The sequence below is a fragment of the Lithobates pipiens genome, unplaced genomic scaffold (genome assembly GCF_037356315.1).
Source record: "Lithobates pipiens isolate NorthernLeopardFrog02 unplaced genomic scaffold, aLitPip1_a1.2 Scaffold_13, whole genome shotgun sequence".
Classification (NCBI taxonomy): Eukaryota; Metazoa; Chordata; class Amphibia; order Anura; family Ranidae; genus Lithobates; species Lithobates pipiens.
The window spans coordinates 339,974,582-339,988,241 of NW_027507718.1; the positions used below are offsets into that span (position 1 = coordinate 339,974,582).

General features: G+C 43.5%; 1 protein-coding gene across 1 annotated transcript in view; it reads right to left on the reverse strand.

Annotated features, from left to right (window-relative positions):
* GATB (glutamyl-tRNA amidotransferase subunit B) overlaps positions 1-13,660 on the reverse strand; it is a 189,252-nt gene that overhangs the window by 122,177 nt on the left and 53,415 nt on the right. Inside the window, exon 5 of the mRNA XM_077477034.1 lies at positions 7,247-7,369. Within this exon, the coding sequence (XP_077333160.1) occupies positions 7,247-7,369 (123 nt within the window). The remainder of the gene's footprint in view (positions 1-7,246; positions 7,370-13,660) is intronic.

Sequence of the window (13,660 nt, forward strand, 5' to 3'; positions counted from 1 at the left end):
AGTGGGAAGTCCCGAAGTTGGAAACAATCCTAAGGTAAACTAATGTATAAAGTCGAACATCAGGTATAATGTGTCCTCCCCCCAAGGTGAGGGGTATGCACTCTTACTGCAAGTGGTGGACTCGAATGTCAGCGACAACGAGTCAATCATGCAAGGATAGCCCGATCAGCTGACTTTCAGAAACAATCAAGGGAATCAAGAGAACTCCAGAACAGGATCCAGAAAATCATGCAGGTAAACGTAAGGCTGGAACTCAGATGTTAAGCAGCTAGGTTGGAAAGGCAAAAACTCTCATCCGAGGGAATATAGAAAGAAAAAATGCCTCCATATGGTGTAGCAAAAAGGTGGGTTTTATTGAAAAAAGCAACATACATCCATAGGAATAAAACTGTGATCACAGAATAAAAGCAATGTGAGGAGCTGAAAGCCAAGCCAGAACCAATCGGTAAAAACATGGTATGCGGCATCAACCCGGAAGAGGTGGTGGCCGGCAAGAGTACCACACCCAAAACCCTAGGACCAGTGATTGGAATAGTCGACCACAAGACGGCATGAGCGTCAAACCTCGGTCCGTGAACCAATGAAAAGAGCAGACCGGATCCCGCAACACGCTCAAAGCATCAACCTGGTTATGACGCAGTAAACACCTCACTTGAAAAGCCAGTGAAACGGGTGATGTAGGTCATGACATGACTTTGACTAACAGCGGCCAGTCAAAGCCTCATGGCCATTAAGTCACATGACCACAACTGCACCGCCATGGAAACATGCCCCGGCGTGAGGCGTTAACCCGGAAGTGATAACACCACAGGGCAGACGCCTCATTCAGCGACCAATGGGTGGCATGACGTTGGTATGTATGCATGCATTTGGTTTGAAAAAGGGCATTATTGCTTTAGCCCGAAATGGTTACCTACCTTGCATATCATGGACATTATGTCATTTTCATTATTTTTTGATTAGATATTCTTTTTGTGCCGCAATCCCTTCGCTTTTCTTCTTTATATATATGTAGCAGCTTCTACCAATAGGTAGGTGCTAGTAAAGTTTATTTTTATTAGGCTATCCAGCACAGCCAAATTTAGGCAGACCTATGCTGCAAGCTAGGCCTGCCTGTTTTGATCTGGGGGCTGGGAGTGATCAGAGTAGCAGTGGGTGTGACCACCTGCACTTCAGTTCTGAGGCACCTCCCCTGCTTCCAGGGAGAAGATTCTAGAAGAAGTGCTAGGCCTAGAACTGGAGTGGCAGGCAGCTTGTTTGTGAGCCCTGACCAATCCCCAATCAGTATTGGCGGGGGCAGGCCTCATATATAAGCTGAGGTGATACGCTACTGGGCAGAGAAGTCGGCTGAGTGAAGTGAGGAATGGCATGTTAGACAGCAGCAGGAGGCCATCCCCATTGGGGGGGGGGGGGGGGTGCGAGGATCGCAGGAGAAGGCCTGGGGAGAGTTGAGAGGGAACATTGCCTCTGGAGCTGAGGGGCAGGTGAAGCTGTCAGTACACATGGTTCAGTCAAAGTTCCTCATCAAGCACTCAGTGCTGTTGGAAGGTCAGTGAGGGTTACCACAGTGGAGGGCTGGAGGTGCCAAGGAGTCTGTGAGGGAACTCTATCACACAGTTGTTAGCGGAGTCTTCATCAAACACACGGTGGATGATGGGGAGTCCTGTAACAGAAAAGAGTCTGCGGGGATCTGTGTCAAGGCGATGTGGCCTGCGGGCACAAGATTTGCAAGTTGGGCTGGCTGGGAACAGTTGTCCATATTTCCTTGAAGATATGCTTTTAGCCCACTAGGCCTCCGGGGAGAGGTTCTGCAGGCCTCAGGCCTAGTGTCAGTGAGCAACCAGAGCCAGTACAGAGGCTTATTCAGAGTGGGCCCCTACTGAATAGAAGAGGATGTGTCATGCTTCAATTAGTAATTACAAGTTTTGTGCAGGAGGAACCAAGTTTTGGGCAGGAGGTGAAAGGAATATAAGAACATCATTTTGACACAATCCAAAGTGATGTCTCTATCTAACACAAGGTGATGGATGGAGAATTCTTAGAGACAGTAGTCTGCAGAGGATGAGCCGCAGGAGGATCAACAGTCTGCATGGAGATGCAGGAGGACATTAATACTAAACTCTATATGCACATTAAATCTTCTAGCTCTAACGCTATTCATAGTGTACCAAAATCCTTAAATATGATGGCAAAGATTTATCCTATGGGCATCCCATATTCCTAATCCCTATCCAAGTTTACCGTAATCCACTTCACCCTCTCTAGTATACGTTTTATACTAGAGACCTAGTATACCTAGGACACCTGGAACCCTTTGAGTCAGTAAAGTTTCATCCAAAACACCATCCACAGAAGAGGTAAGTATGTAGGTAAGTTTACTTTTCACCACACAATAGAGTTGCTTTGAAGGCAATTACAACCACATTTTTTAAGTAGAAGAATTTTAAAATACACCTATTGTAAACCAAACCATATGAAAACCAATATTCCCATACAAAAGTAAGCACCATATGTTTCCAGTATGTGTCTCTATGTCAGTCGGCACCATCCTTAGCTTACTTTTTGCATGCCAGCATGTCTACCCATCTCTATTGCACCATTAAATGTCTTTACCTATTTTTAGGTTGCCAACATGGCATTGTAGGGCATTGGGTAGGGGTAAAGTGTGCCAAAGCAAATAGAGTCTTTACTACCGAGCGATTCTTACACAATCTTTATATTACAAGTGCTGCACTGTTGCCTGCTTAAATTCTTCTATTCAGCTCTGTGCAAACAAGAAGAAGCTGGCTTGAAAACAGCCAAAGAGGATCTAAACTTCTACTGTGAGCTTACAGTAATGAAAACGTAATAAATAAAAGGACAACATTTTAAAACCTTACATTGCTATTAAATCTACTACTGCCCGTGGCATTTTGAGAGTGTTAAGGCATTAGGCAGGCTCATTTAAAAGGAGAGAGAGATAAATATAACCTTTGCTAAAAAATCAGGATACACACTATATACATTAAAACAGGGAGCTACTGATGGTTTGTGCTTAAATTGAATATTCCCAACTTACTTTGTGTAAAATTTACATAACATACAAGAACATTAACAACCCTTGTATATTACTGAAAAGCTAGAAGTCTGCCAAGATTTTGAAACAGTTTAAGGCCGCGTACACACGGGCGGACTGTCCGCCCAACTAGGTTCGTCAAACAGTTTGACAAACAGTCCGTTCAAAATTAGCATGAACGGACTTGACCACACACGACGAACGAACAGTCCGCTGAAAACTTGCGCGATGACGTGAACGGCACGTACGACGGGACGAGAAATTCGGCGTCCGATACACTGCAATGCAACCTTCGCCGTGTAAATTCTTTCTGAGCATGCGCGAGACTTAGTTTGCCGAACAAGCCTACACACGAGCGGACTGTCCGCTCAAACCAAGTTTCAGCGGACAGTCTTACGGAAATTCCGAAAAACTTTGTTCGTCAGACTGTCCGCTGAAACTGTCCGCTGAAGCCCACACACGAGCGGACTGTCCGCTGAAACACTGTTCAGCGGACAAAGTTGGACGAACAGTCCGCCCGTGTGTACGCGGCCTCAGGCTTCATGCACACGAGACGCCAGTGCAAACTCTGCTCGACACATCTTTTTAAAAGCTAAAACCGGCGTTTAGAAACGCCAGTTTTGCCGCAATTTTTACCGCGATTTAGCGGTGTTTTACATCGTTTGCGTCTAGAAGCATTTAGTTAAGCTAACATCATAGACCCTCTCCAAGCTCAAAAAAAAGTATTATTAACTATTTCAGCCATTTTGTGAGACCAGAGTGAGTAGCAGCAGCTGTGAGAGCAGCAGTGTACTTGTAGTTAGCGTGTCACTTTCCACGTCACCTGCCACAAGTTGTGGATTGTCCACTTGCCACGTCACCTGCCACAAGTTGTGGATTGTCCACTTGCCACACGTTGTGGATTGTCCATTTGCCACGTCACCTGCCACAAGTTGTGGATTGTCCACTTGCCACGTCACTTTCCACCTGCCATGTCACTTGCCACAAGTTGTGGATTGTCCACTTACAATTGTTTAAAAAAAATGTTAATGGTTTTTCATAATTTGCCATCATTTTTGAGATTTTTTATGTAAAAAAAAAAACCTTTAACCACTTGCTTACTGGGCACTTAAACCCCCCTCCTGCCCAGACCAATTTTCAGCTTTCAGCGCTGATGCACTTTGAATGACAATTGCGCGGGCATACAACACTGTACCCAAATGAAATTTTTATCATTTTTTTCCCACAAATAGAGCTTTCTTTTGGTGGTATTTAATTACATCTGGGAGTTTTATTTTTTGCTAAACAAACAAAAAAAGATGCAAAAAAAAAAAAAATCATGTTTAATAGTTTGTTATAAAATTTTGCAAACAGGTCATTTTTCTCCTTCATTGAAGTGCGCTGATGAGGCGGCACTGATAGGCTGCACTGGTGGGCACTGATAGGCTGCATTGGTGGGCACTGATAGGCTGCATTGGTGGGCACTGATAGGCATAGTTAAGGCGGCACTAATAGGCACAGATAAGGCAGCACCGATGGGCACAGATAAGGCGGCACTGATGGGCAAAGATAAGATGTACGGATGGGTGGCACGGATGGGTGGCACTAAGGGGCACTGATAGGTACCACTGATAGATGGGACTGATGGGCACTGATAGGTGGCTCTGATAGGTGGCACTGCAGGGCACTGATGGGCACTGGTAGATGACACTGATGGGCACGGATATGTGGCACTGGGGTGCAGCACCTTTGTTGAGGCAGATTGTGGGCACTGCTGGGTGGCACTGTGGGCACTGCTGGGTGGCACTGACGGGGGGCACTTATTTTTTAATGAGGTGGCACTGGCAGAGGGCAGGTGGGCGCTGGCAGGGCTGGCCATGATCGGGACTGATGTCCCGATCACGGCCGCCGGTGATCGCCTCTTTTTTTTGCTGTCAGCGCGAGGAGGAATAATAGCCGATTACCGGCTCCGTTATATCACATGATCAGCTGTCATTGGCTAACAGCTGATCACGTGATAAGGGGTCGGGATCGACCCCTTGCTCGGATCAGTGATCAGGCGAGTCTCATAGACTCGCCGATCACAGAGCGCACCGCGCGCGCCCCTCAGGGGTCGCGCGGGCCGCTCGTGCACGGGACGACGTCAATAGACGTAGTCCCGGCAAAGGAGGTCCACGCTGTAGCCGTCATTCGGCTATAGCGCGGGTCTCAAGTGGTTAAAAACGATTATAAACGAAAATTAGGCAAAACGCGGTACCGGCGTTTTGCGTCTGAAACGTGGAAAACGTTTGCGTCTGAACCCATTTTTTGGCTTCTGAAAAAACGAGGTTAAACGCAACTGCATAAAAACGGCAAAAAACTAGACTGTGTACATGGACACATAGAATAACATTGAATGAGTTCAGGGGCAGTTGAAAAAAGTGTCCAACTGCCTCTGAACACGTGTTTAATAGTGTCTCGTGTGCATGAAGCCTTAATGGTCATGCCGTCAAACTAACTCAAGAATTCTAAATTAAATATGAGACATGAAAATTGAAAAACCAAGCAATGCTAGAAATCGAAAAGTAAAAAAAAAAAAAAAGAACTGTGCTGCTGAGGTAAATGGAGCACACACATACATTAGACACAATACCTACAACAAATTGTAGGGATGAAAAATAACGTTGTTACATTTTTATGTATATTGAATATTTTCAGTAGCCAGATAATTTATTTCTATTATCGTTAATGTTAGCAAGCAGCTAATTACAAAGAAAAAAAGTGAACTAAATTTATGTAGACAGGGTTAGCCAAGAAAAGATTTTGCAACTGTGTTTGGATAGTCCTATGATTGCGGATTTCCTGCCAATAAGCACAGCCAGTGCAGCGTCAGTCCAGCTTGATCAAGTACACATCCCCAGCCTGTTGACCGCACAGACAAGGATAAGCAACACTGCTTTCTTCTCCTGTCAACATGCAAACTGCCGGCACATACATGTAGTACAGCCTTACTGGCTTTTAGTGCTGGTCCTCGCTCTGCCTGTCAAAGTGCTGCTGTATGGGAGATTATAAAAGACTGATATCAAAACAAATTGAGGTACTTGCACTATCTATATTTAACAAATTTTGTATATTAAAGTTACAGTCCAGCTATTACTAGGTTTAAAGTAATTGTAAAGCTTGTTTTCCTCGCGTGCCCCCAAACCTGCTCTTCTGGGGTCCCCTGGCGGCTCCTCCCCACATCTGATAACCCCCTCGGAGAAGCGCTTCGAATTGGTTATCTTGCGGGCGTGCTTCCGAGTCCAGCATTCGGTGTCCATAGAGGCCAAATGCAGGACTCGGCCCCGCCACCCGGCGCTCGCATCATTGGATTTGATTGACAGCAGCGGGAGTCAATGGCTGCGCTGCTATCAATCTATCCAATAAAGAAAGGGAAATGGAAAAAGTGGATTGTGGGACTTTAAATGAGGCATGGATATGTGTTTTAAATGGTCTAGGATACCTAAAATTTAATTAATTGTCACTGTCCCTGCGGGGAAAATCTGTATACCCATAAAAAGTTGCTGATCAATCCAATAAATTAAATACAAATATTAAATAGTAGGTATATATAATGTATCATAATATATAATACATGGGTCATGCAACAAGAAGCATAATTAATTGTAGTAATAATCATGTTGACATATTTAATGTATATAATGGATAGACATAATTGGTACAAGCAATCACAATTAAAAAATTGAATGGATATACAGAGCAGGTGAACATGGTTATCCTAATAAATATAACTATAAATGAATAAAAGAAATTCATGATTGTAGCAAACTTGGCTTGGCATCCCTGAATATGAACTCTACGCGTTTCATGACGATTTCAGCCAATTATCAGGAGTGGGATGCATTAAAAATCACTAAATAAAGAGATGAAATAAATGAGTAAATAGGTCAATCACAGTCTCAAATGAAAAATCATTGCTTTCAAAAAGAGAGCAGGTGTTAAATGTGGATGCATTACCTTTGGCCACGTTAAGATGAATAACCCAACAGACCCAAAAAGGGAATAGAATGGTGGCACTGAATGAGCCGTCTCATTCAGCCGTCTGAAAATTAAAGTCACGTGACTGATAATAAAGATCCTTATTACTGTGTAAAGCTTTGTCAATAAACCTTTCTTCTGAAAAACAGAGTTTCAACAACTAGCTTCATAATATTATGAGTATGAAACCTTTACCTGACATGTTTGCAAGACTTGTTCCAAGAGATTGCAGAATAAGTTGAAGTTCCCTGACAGCAGCCGCGGCTTCCTCTCCACACGTCATGTCAGGTTCCATTACAACTTCCATAAGTCCAATTCCTATAAAGTTAAACATCGTGCTTTATTATACATATAGTGTGCCTCTGCAATCAATCATAATCATTCACTGGCAGGCTGACAATTTCAGTGGACTGTGAAATAATAATTATATCTTGAGCTAATGTATGGGCACCCGACAGAAGTCTATGTAAGGGACTAGAATAGGCACAAAACCGCAGGTGCAAATAAGGCTCTGATATGAAGTATGCCATTTTTTAAAATAAACTCATCAATAATATAAGCCTCCATACCTTCAGCACTTCCAGGTAAATTTCCCTATGTCTGGGCAGCGAATACCTTTTTAGGCATACGTCTTTTGGCCTTCTCCTCTCCTATATAGGACCTTAATACATACCATTCTTATCCTTTTTATTCCATGAGCGAACACAATTACAGTCCTATGAACTTTCTATAACTGGCAGAATAGAAGCCCTACATATGACACTGTTCCCTAAACTACTCTACCTTTTCCAAAGTATTATTACAGCACTCTCTTTCACATACCTGACAGCTATACAATACCTTATGACACTATAAGTATGGGGAAATAAACCTCCCAGATGCACACTAAGACCTCATGCACACTGGATGTTTTTACAGCTGCTGTTTTTGGCTTCAGATGATTTTATCTACAGTCAATAAACTCCCCATCATGGTATCCTATGTGTCCATGCACACATAGGCTGTTATCAAGTGTTTTTGGCTGGGGTGTTTTTTGGCTGTAAAAAAAACCCCCAAAACTAGTAGGTTCTGTGAGGAGTTTTTCAGCTGTTTTCAGCTGTAAAAATGCTCTAACTTAAAAAAACACTGATAAACGTTCAAAAATGCGGCTCATCAACGTTTATCGTTTTTGATCCATTGAAAAAAACAAAAAAAGGCCAAAAAAATGATAAAGCAGAAAAATGATAACGCGGAAAAACGATAATGAACGTTAGGAAAAGCTATTGTAAAAACTTTGATGAACTCGCTGCAAAGCTACTGGCATTTTTATAACGTTATTTTAAGTACCGTATATACTCGAGTATAGGCCGACCCGAATATAAGCCGAGGCCCCCAATTTACCCCCAAAAAAACTGGCAAACTTATTGACTCGTGTATAAGCCGAGGGTAAGACATGCCTGTCCATCCCTGTGTGTGTGTCCGTCCATCCCTGTGTGTCCGTCCATCCCTGTGTGTCCGTCCATCCCTGTGTGTCCGTCCATCCATCCCTGTGTGTGTGTGTGTCCATCCATCCATCCCTGTGTGTGTGTGTCTCCATCCATCCATCCATCCATCCCTGTGTGTGTGTGTCTCCATCCATCCATCCATCCATCCCTGTGTGTGTGTGTATCCATCCGTGTGTGTGTGTGTGTGTGTGTGTGTGTGTGTGTGTGTGTGTGTGTGTGTGTGTGTGTCCAGCCTACCTGTGTCCCGAGCCTTTGTCCCGAGCCTCCGTCCCGCGCCGAGCCTCCTTGCCTCCGTGCCTCGCCGCCGTGCCTTGCCTCCGTCCCGTCCCGTCCCGTCCCGTGCCGTGCCTTGCCTTGCCTCCGTCCCGTGCCCTCTTCGTTCGTCGGCGCCTCGGCGGCCATTGTAAAATTCAAAAGCTGCGCCGCCGCCTTCGCCTGTGATAGGCGGAACACTGAATTTCCCAGCAGCCTGTGTTCCGCCTATCACGTACATCGTATCATCCTCGTCCGTAGTACGAGGATGATACGATGTCCGTGATAGGCGGAACACAGGCTGCTGGGAAATTCAGTGTTCCGCCTATCACAGGCGAAGGCGGAGCCGGAGGCGCGGCTTTTGAACTATAGAATGGCCGCTGTCTGTCTGCTCGACACGCTGATCGAGCGGGCAGACAGCGATGACTCGAGTATAAGCCGAGGGGGGCACTTTCAGCCTCAAAAAAGAGGCTGAAAATCTCGGCTTATACTTGAGTATATACGGTATATTGTGCCTTAATGAGGCCTTAATATTATTCTTAGACATAAAGCAAATGGCAGTATGGAATTACCAAAAGATTCACCTTTATTATGAAGCTGCCATCTTTGAGCAACTTTGCTTTTGGTGGACTCTAACACAAGGCAAGCTATGGTCACTAACACCAAATTGACAATTAATCACTTGCCTACTGCGCACTTTCACCCCCTTCCTGCCCAGTCCAATTTTCATCTGTAGCACTTTGAATGACAATTGCACGGTCATACAAACAAAAAAACGAAATTGTTACTTTTTTTTGAGACGGATAGAGTTTTATTTTGGTGGAATTTAGGAGAGCCACTAATGGAGGTGGGAGCGCTGCACAGCATGGGACCCAATACCAAGTAGGAACAACAATATGTCTCCTCCCCCAGTCAGTTCCATCCCCATACAGTTAGAAACACTAACTAGGGAACACATTTAACCCCTTGACTGCCCCTTAATGATAACCCCTTCCCTACCAGTGACATTTACACAGTAATCGGTGCATATTTATAGCACTGATCGCTCTATTAATGTCAATGGTCCCAAAAATGTGTCAAAAGTCAACACGTGCAGGCGCCCCAATTTAAGAGGGAATTTTCAGGAAAAAAAACTTTTGTGCGCCCATCTGTAGCCTGTTCTGTGCCCATCTGCCCCCTCAATGCAGATCACCATCCGTCATCTGTTTCCTCGGCTCTCAGTCGGCAGTAACATACACAGTCCTGCCTCTGCTATCGGCATTGGACCAGCACCTGTGATAGACAGAACACTGGTCTAGTGCCGGTGTTGGAGGCAAGACTGTGTGTGTGATGTGGGAGCCGAGCGGAGAGCCGTGTGGAGAGGAGATGACGGCTCAGTGATTTCTGGCGGCACTTGTCTCGTTCCTTCCCCTCTAAGGTACGCTGTTGGTGTACAACACGCACCCACGATTTTCCCCCTAGTTCATTGCGTGTTATATGCCGATAATTATGGTAATTTTTCTTCTTCACTGATGTGCAATAATAGGCTGCACTGATGGGCACTGATTGGCAGCACTGGTGGGCATTGCACTGATAATCAGGAGACTTCTCTCTCCTTCCCTCATGTGCTGTCAGCTGTTGGACATAGCTGGTCACAAGGTAAAGAGCCGCTGTGATTAGTTTTTTACACCGATCTGTAATCAGCTGTGTCCGAAGGAGGCAGCAATCACAAATCACTGCCGATGCACGCCGCAAGAGGCAAGGCGGGAAGCGTGAGTACGTCATATGATGCCCTCTTGGCAATGTGTAACCATGCTGTAGCCGTCATTCGGCTATATCACAGTTATAAAGGGGGTAAACTAGAACAACTTCCCCCTAGATTGGAATACCCAGCAATTAATATATTGCACAAAATTTGGTCGTCAGCCCCATTACCCCTAAGCAACTCCTCTTTCAAAAGATTACCCTCTCTATTATTCTCCATCATTTTATCCTAATCTAAACCTATGCCATTGGAATTCCAAAAGCCTTACTTTAACAAGGAACATATTTTTTGCCACCACAAGCTTTCATTCAAAACATTTAATCTATTACGGATAGACTATTTCTAATTTCTTATAAAAACACCCTCTACGTTTCTACATTGAACTTCCAACCTCTGAATGTTCATTCTTTACCAACAACAAGAATTACAAGAAAGGAATAAACCTTTTCTACTGTCCATCAAACTAAAATTTTACTTTTTCTTAAACCAGCACCATGCACAAACAGGAAGCAGAACCTGAAAGGCACTTCACTGAATATAGCTGGAATACAACACTCTCAACTATATATAATGCCTTTAAATGTACCAATCATTGGGAACTCTACCTAAAAACTCCCCACTGTAGGTTCCTCACCCCTTACAAGCTATCTAAATTTTACCTGACTCAATCTCCTAGGTGTTGGTGACTAAGTGGAGAAATGGGAATCAACTTACCACATATTATGGCATTGCAGATCTTTTCAATCCTACTGCAACTTATCTCTAGCTTTCACTATTATAGTTACCCAGATATTTCCAGATCCTGCCTTTGCATTACTCCATTTAGATATTGAGCATCTACCCCCAACACCAGATTTATCATTCTCCAGCTACAACGAGGGGAAAAAGTATTTGATCCCCTGCTGATTTTGTACATTTGCCCACTAATAAAGAAATGATCAGTCTATAATTTTAACGGTAGGTTTACTTTAACAGTGAGAGACAGAACAAAAGAAAATATCCCATTGTGCCACCTACCAGTACATATAGTGCCACCTACCAGTGCCCACAGTGCCACCCATCAATGCCCACCAGTGTTGCCAATCAATGGCCATCACTTTCTAATAATCAGTGCCACAGATCATTGCTGCCCATCAGTGTCACCTACCAGTGCCCATCAGTGCAGCCTCATCAGTACACATCGGTGAAGGAGAAAAATTACCTGTTTTTAAAATTTTATAACAAACTATGACAGTTTAAAAAAAAAAAATTTGGTCCCTTTTTGTTTTATTTAGCAAACAATAAAAAACCCGGCAGCAATTACAGTACATACTGGCAAAAGAAAGCACTGTGTGAAAAAATGATAAAAATGTTGTTTGGGTAAACTGTAGCATGACCGCGCAATTGTCATTCAAAGAGTGACAGCGCTGAAAGCTGAAAATTGGTCTATGCAGGAAGGGGGCTTAAGTGCCCAGTAAGCAAGTGGAAAAAATGCAAATACATTTATAACTTTCTTGAAATGCGTTTCTATGGATATTTTTGTTGTTATTCTGCTTCTCACTGTATAAATGAACACACCATTAAAATTATACACTGATCTTTTCTTTGTCAGTGGGCAAACGTACATAATCAGAAGGGGATCAAATACTTTTTTCCCCTCTTTTTACATCTTGCCTGAGCTTGTGAGGAGGAAGGTCCCTCTACATTCCCATGCCATATTGATGTGAGCAGGCACTTTCTTGCGCAAGCGCTGTTTGACTATCTTTTTAATTACAGAAGTCAAACTGATCTGGTAAGCAGATTGTACATTCATTCACTTTTGGGAGTCGTTTGTTCAAATCTATGGTGAAGGCATTATCCAGCTTATTTGGAAGACATCATCACTTGTTTGGAAGATTTTTGTTGATGGACTTTTTACACACTTTTTATCCATAAGTGTCAATGGATTGGGACCTTTATATTCATTTATTTTATCCATGTGTACATTAATGTGTGTTCACTAGGGTGATTTCACTTAAGCTACACCCAAGTTACAACTATTGTTGTGTTTTTTGTGCTTTATTCAATCAAGTGTTTTGATAATTTCACTTATTGTTCACTTATTGTTGTCACGGATTAAGATTAATTATTTTACTTATCAAGTTACACTTTAGCGCCTGCAATTCTGTTATTTCAGCGAAGCCCACATAAGTTCGCTCGTCATGCAAGCTGAGAACTTGCAATCCCTCATACAAATACTGTTTGGCGTGTGTTAAGATGACATTTGCTTCTGAGGCCATACCGAATGCAACTGATGCAAGTTCTTTGTGTAGGTGACAGAAGAAAACTTTTAGATTTCTGTAATTTGCTCTTAGATGACATGGAGGACAACAGATTCTTACCATGGTTAAAGTTTCACAATGTTCGCATATGGGGACTTCAGAAGCCACACAAACTTGGACAGCACGAGTGAAGTATACCAAAAATTGATATTGAGATTAATGGCCCTTTCTTTTTGGAGGGAAACACTTTTACAGGAAATTCCCATCTTGATATGCTGAAGGACTGGCTTTTCCCACAACTGAATAAAGATTCTGAAGATTTCACTTTTTTAGCAAGACAAGGCATTGCCACATTGGCACAACCGAGTTTGTTGGTTTCTAAATGAAACATTGTCTCAACTTTGGATAGGTCGAATGGGACCCCAAGACATGGCACTACACTCTTGGCCCCTAAGATCTCCAGACATTATACCCTGTGACTTTTTCTTGTGGAGATAGGTAAAACAACGTGTTTATATTCCACCATTACCCCCTGACGTGGATGAGCTCAAAAGCAGAATCACGGTTGCAGTAACCTCTGGACAAAGACACTCTCAGACACGTTGAGGACAAATTCAGATATCGTCTTGAGCAGGGGTCTCAAACTGGCGGCCCTCCAGCTGTTGTATAACTACAAGTCCCATCATGCCTGTGGGATTCATGTTTGTAACTGTCAGCCTTGCAATGCCTCATGGGATTTGTAGTTTTGCAACAGCTGGAGGGCCACCAGTTTGAGACCCCTGGTCTTGAGGTTATCCATGCAGCAGGTGGAGGGCATATATAGCATTTATAACATGGTGAATGAAACTTGAGGACTTACTTAATAGTTTGTAATTTATGTAACCAACAC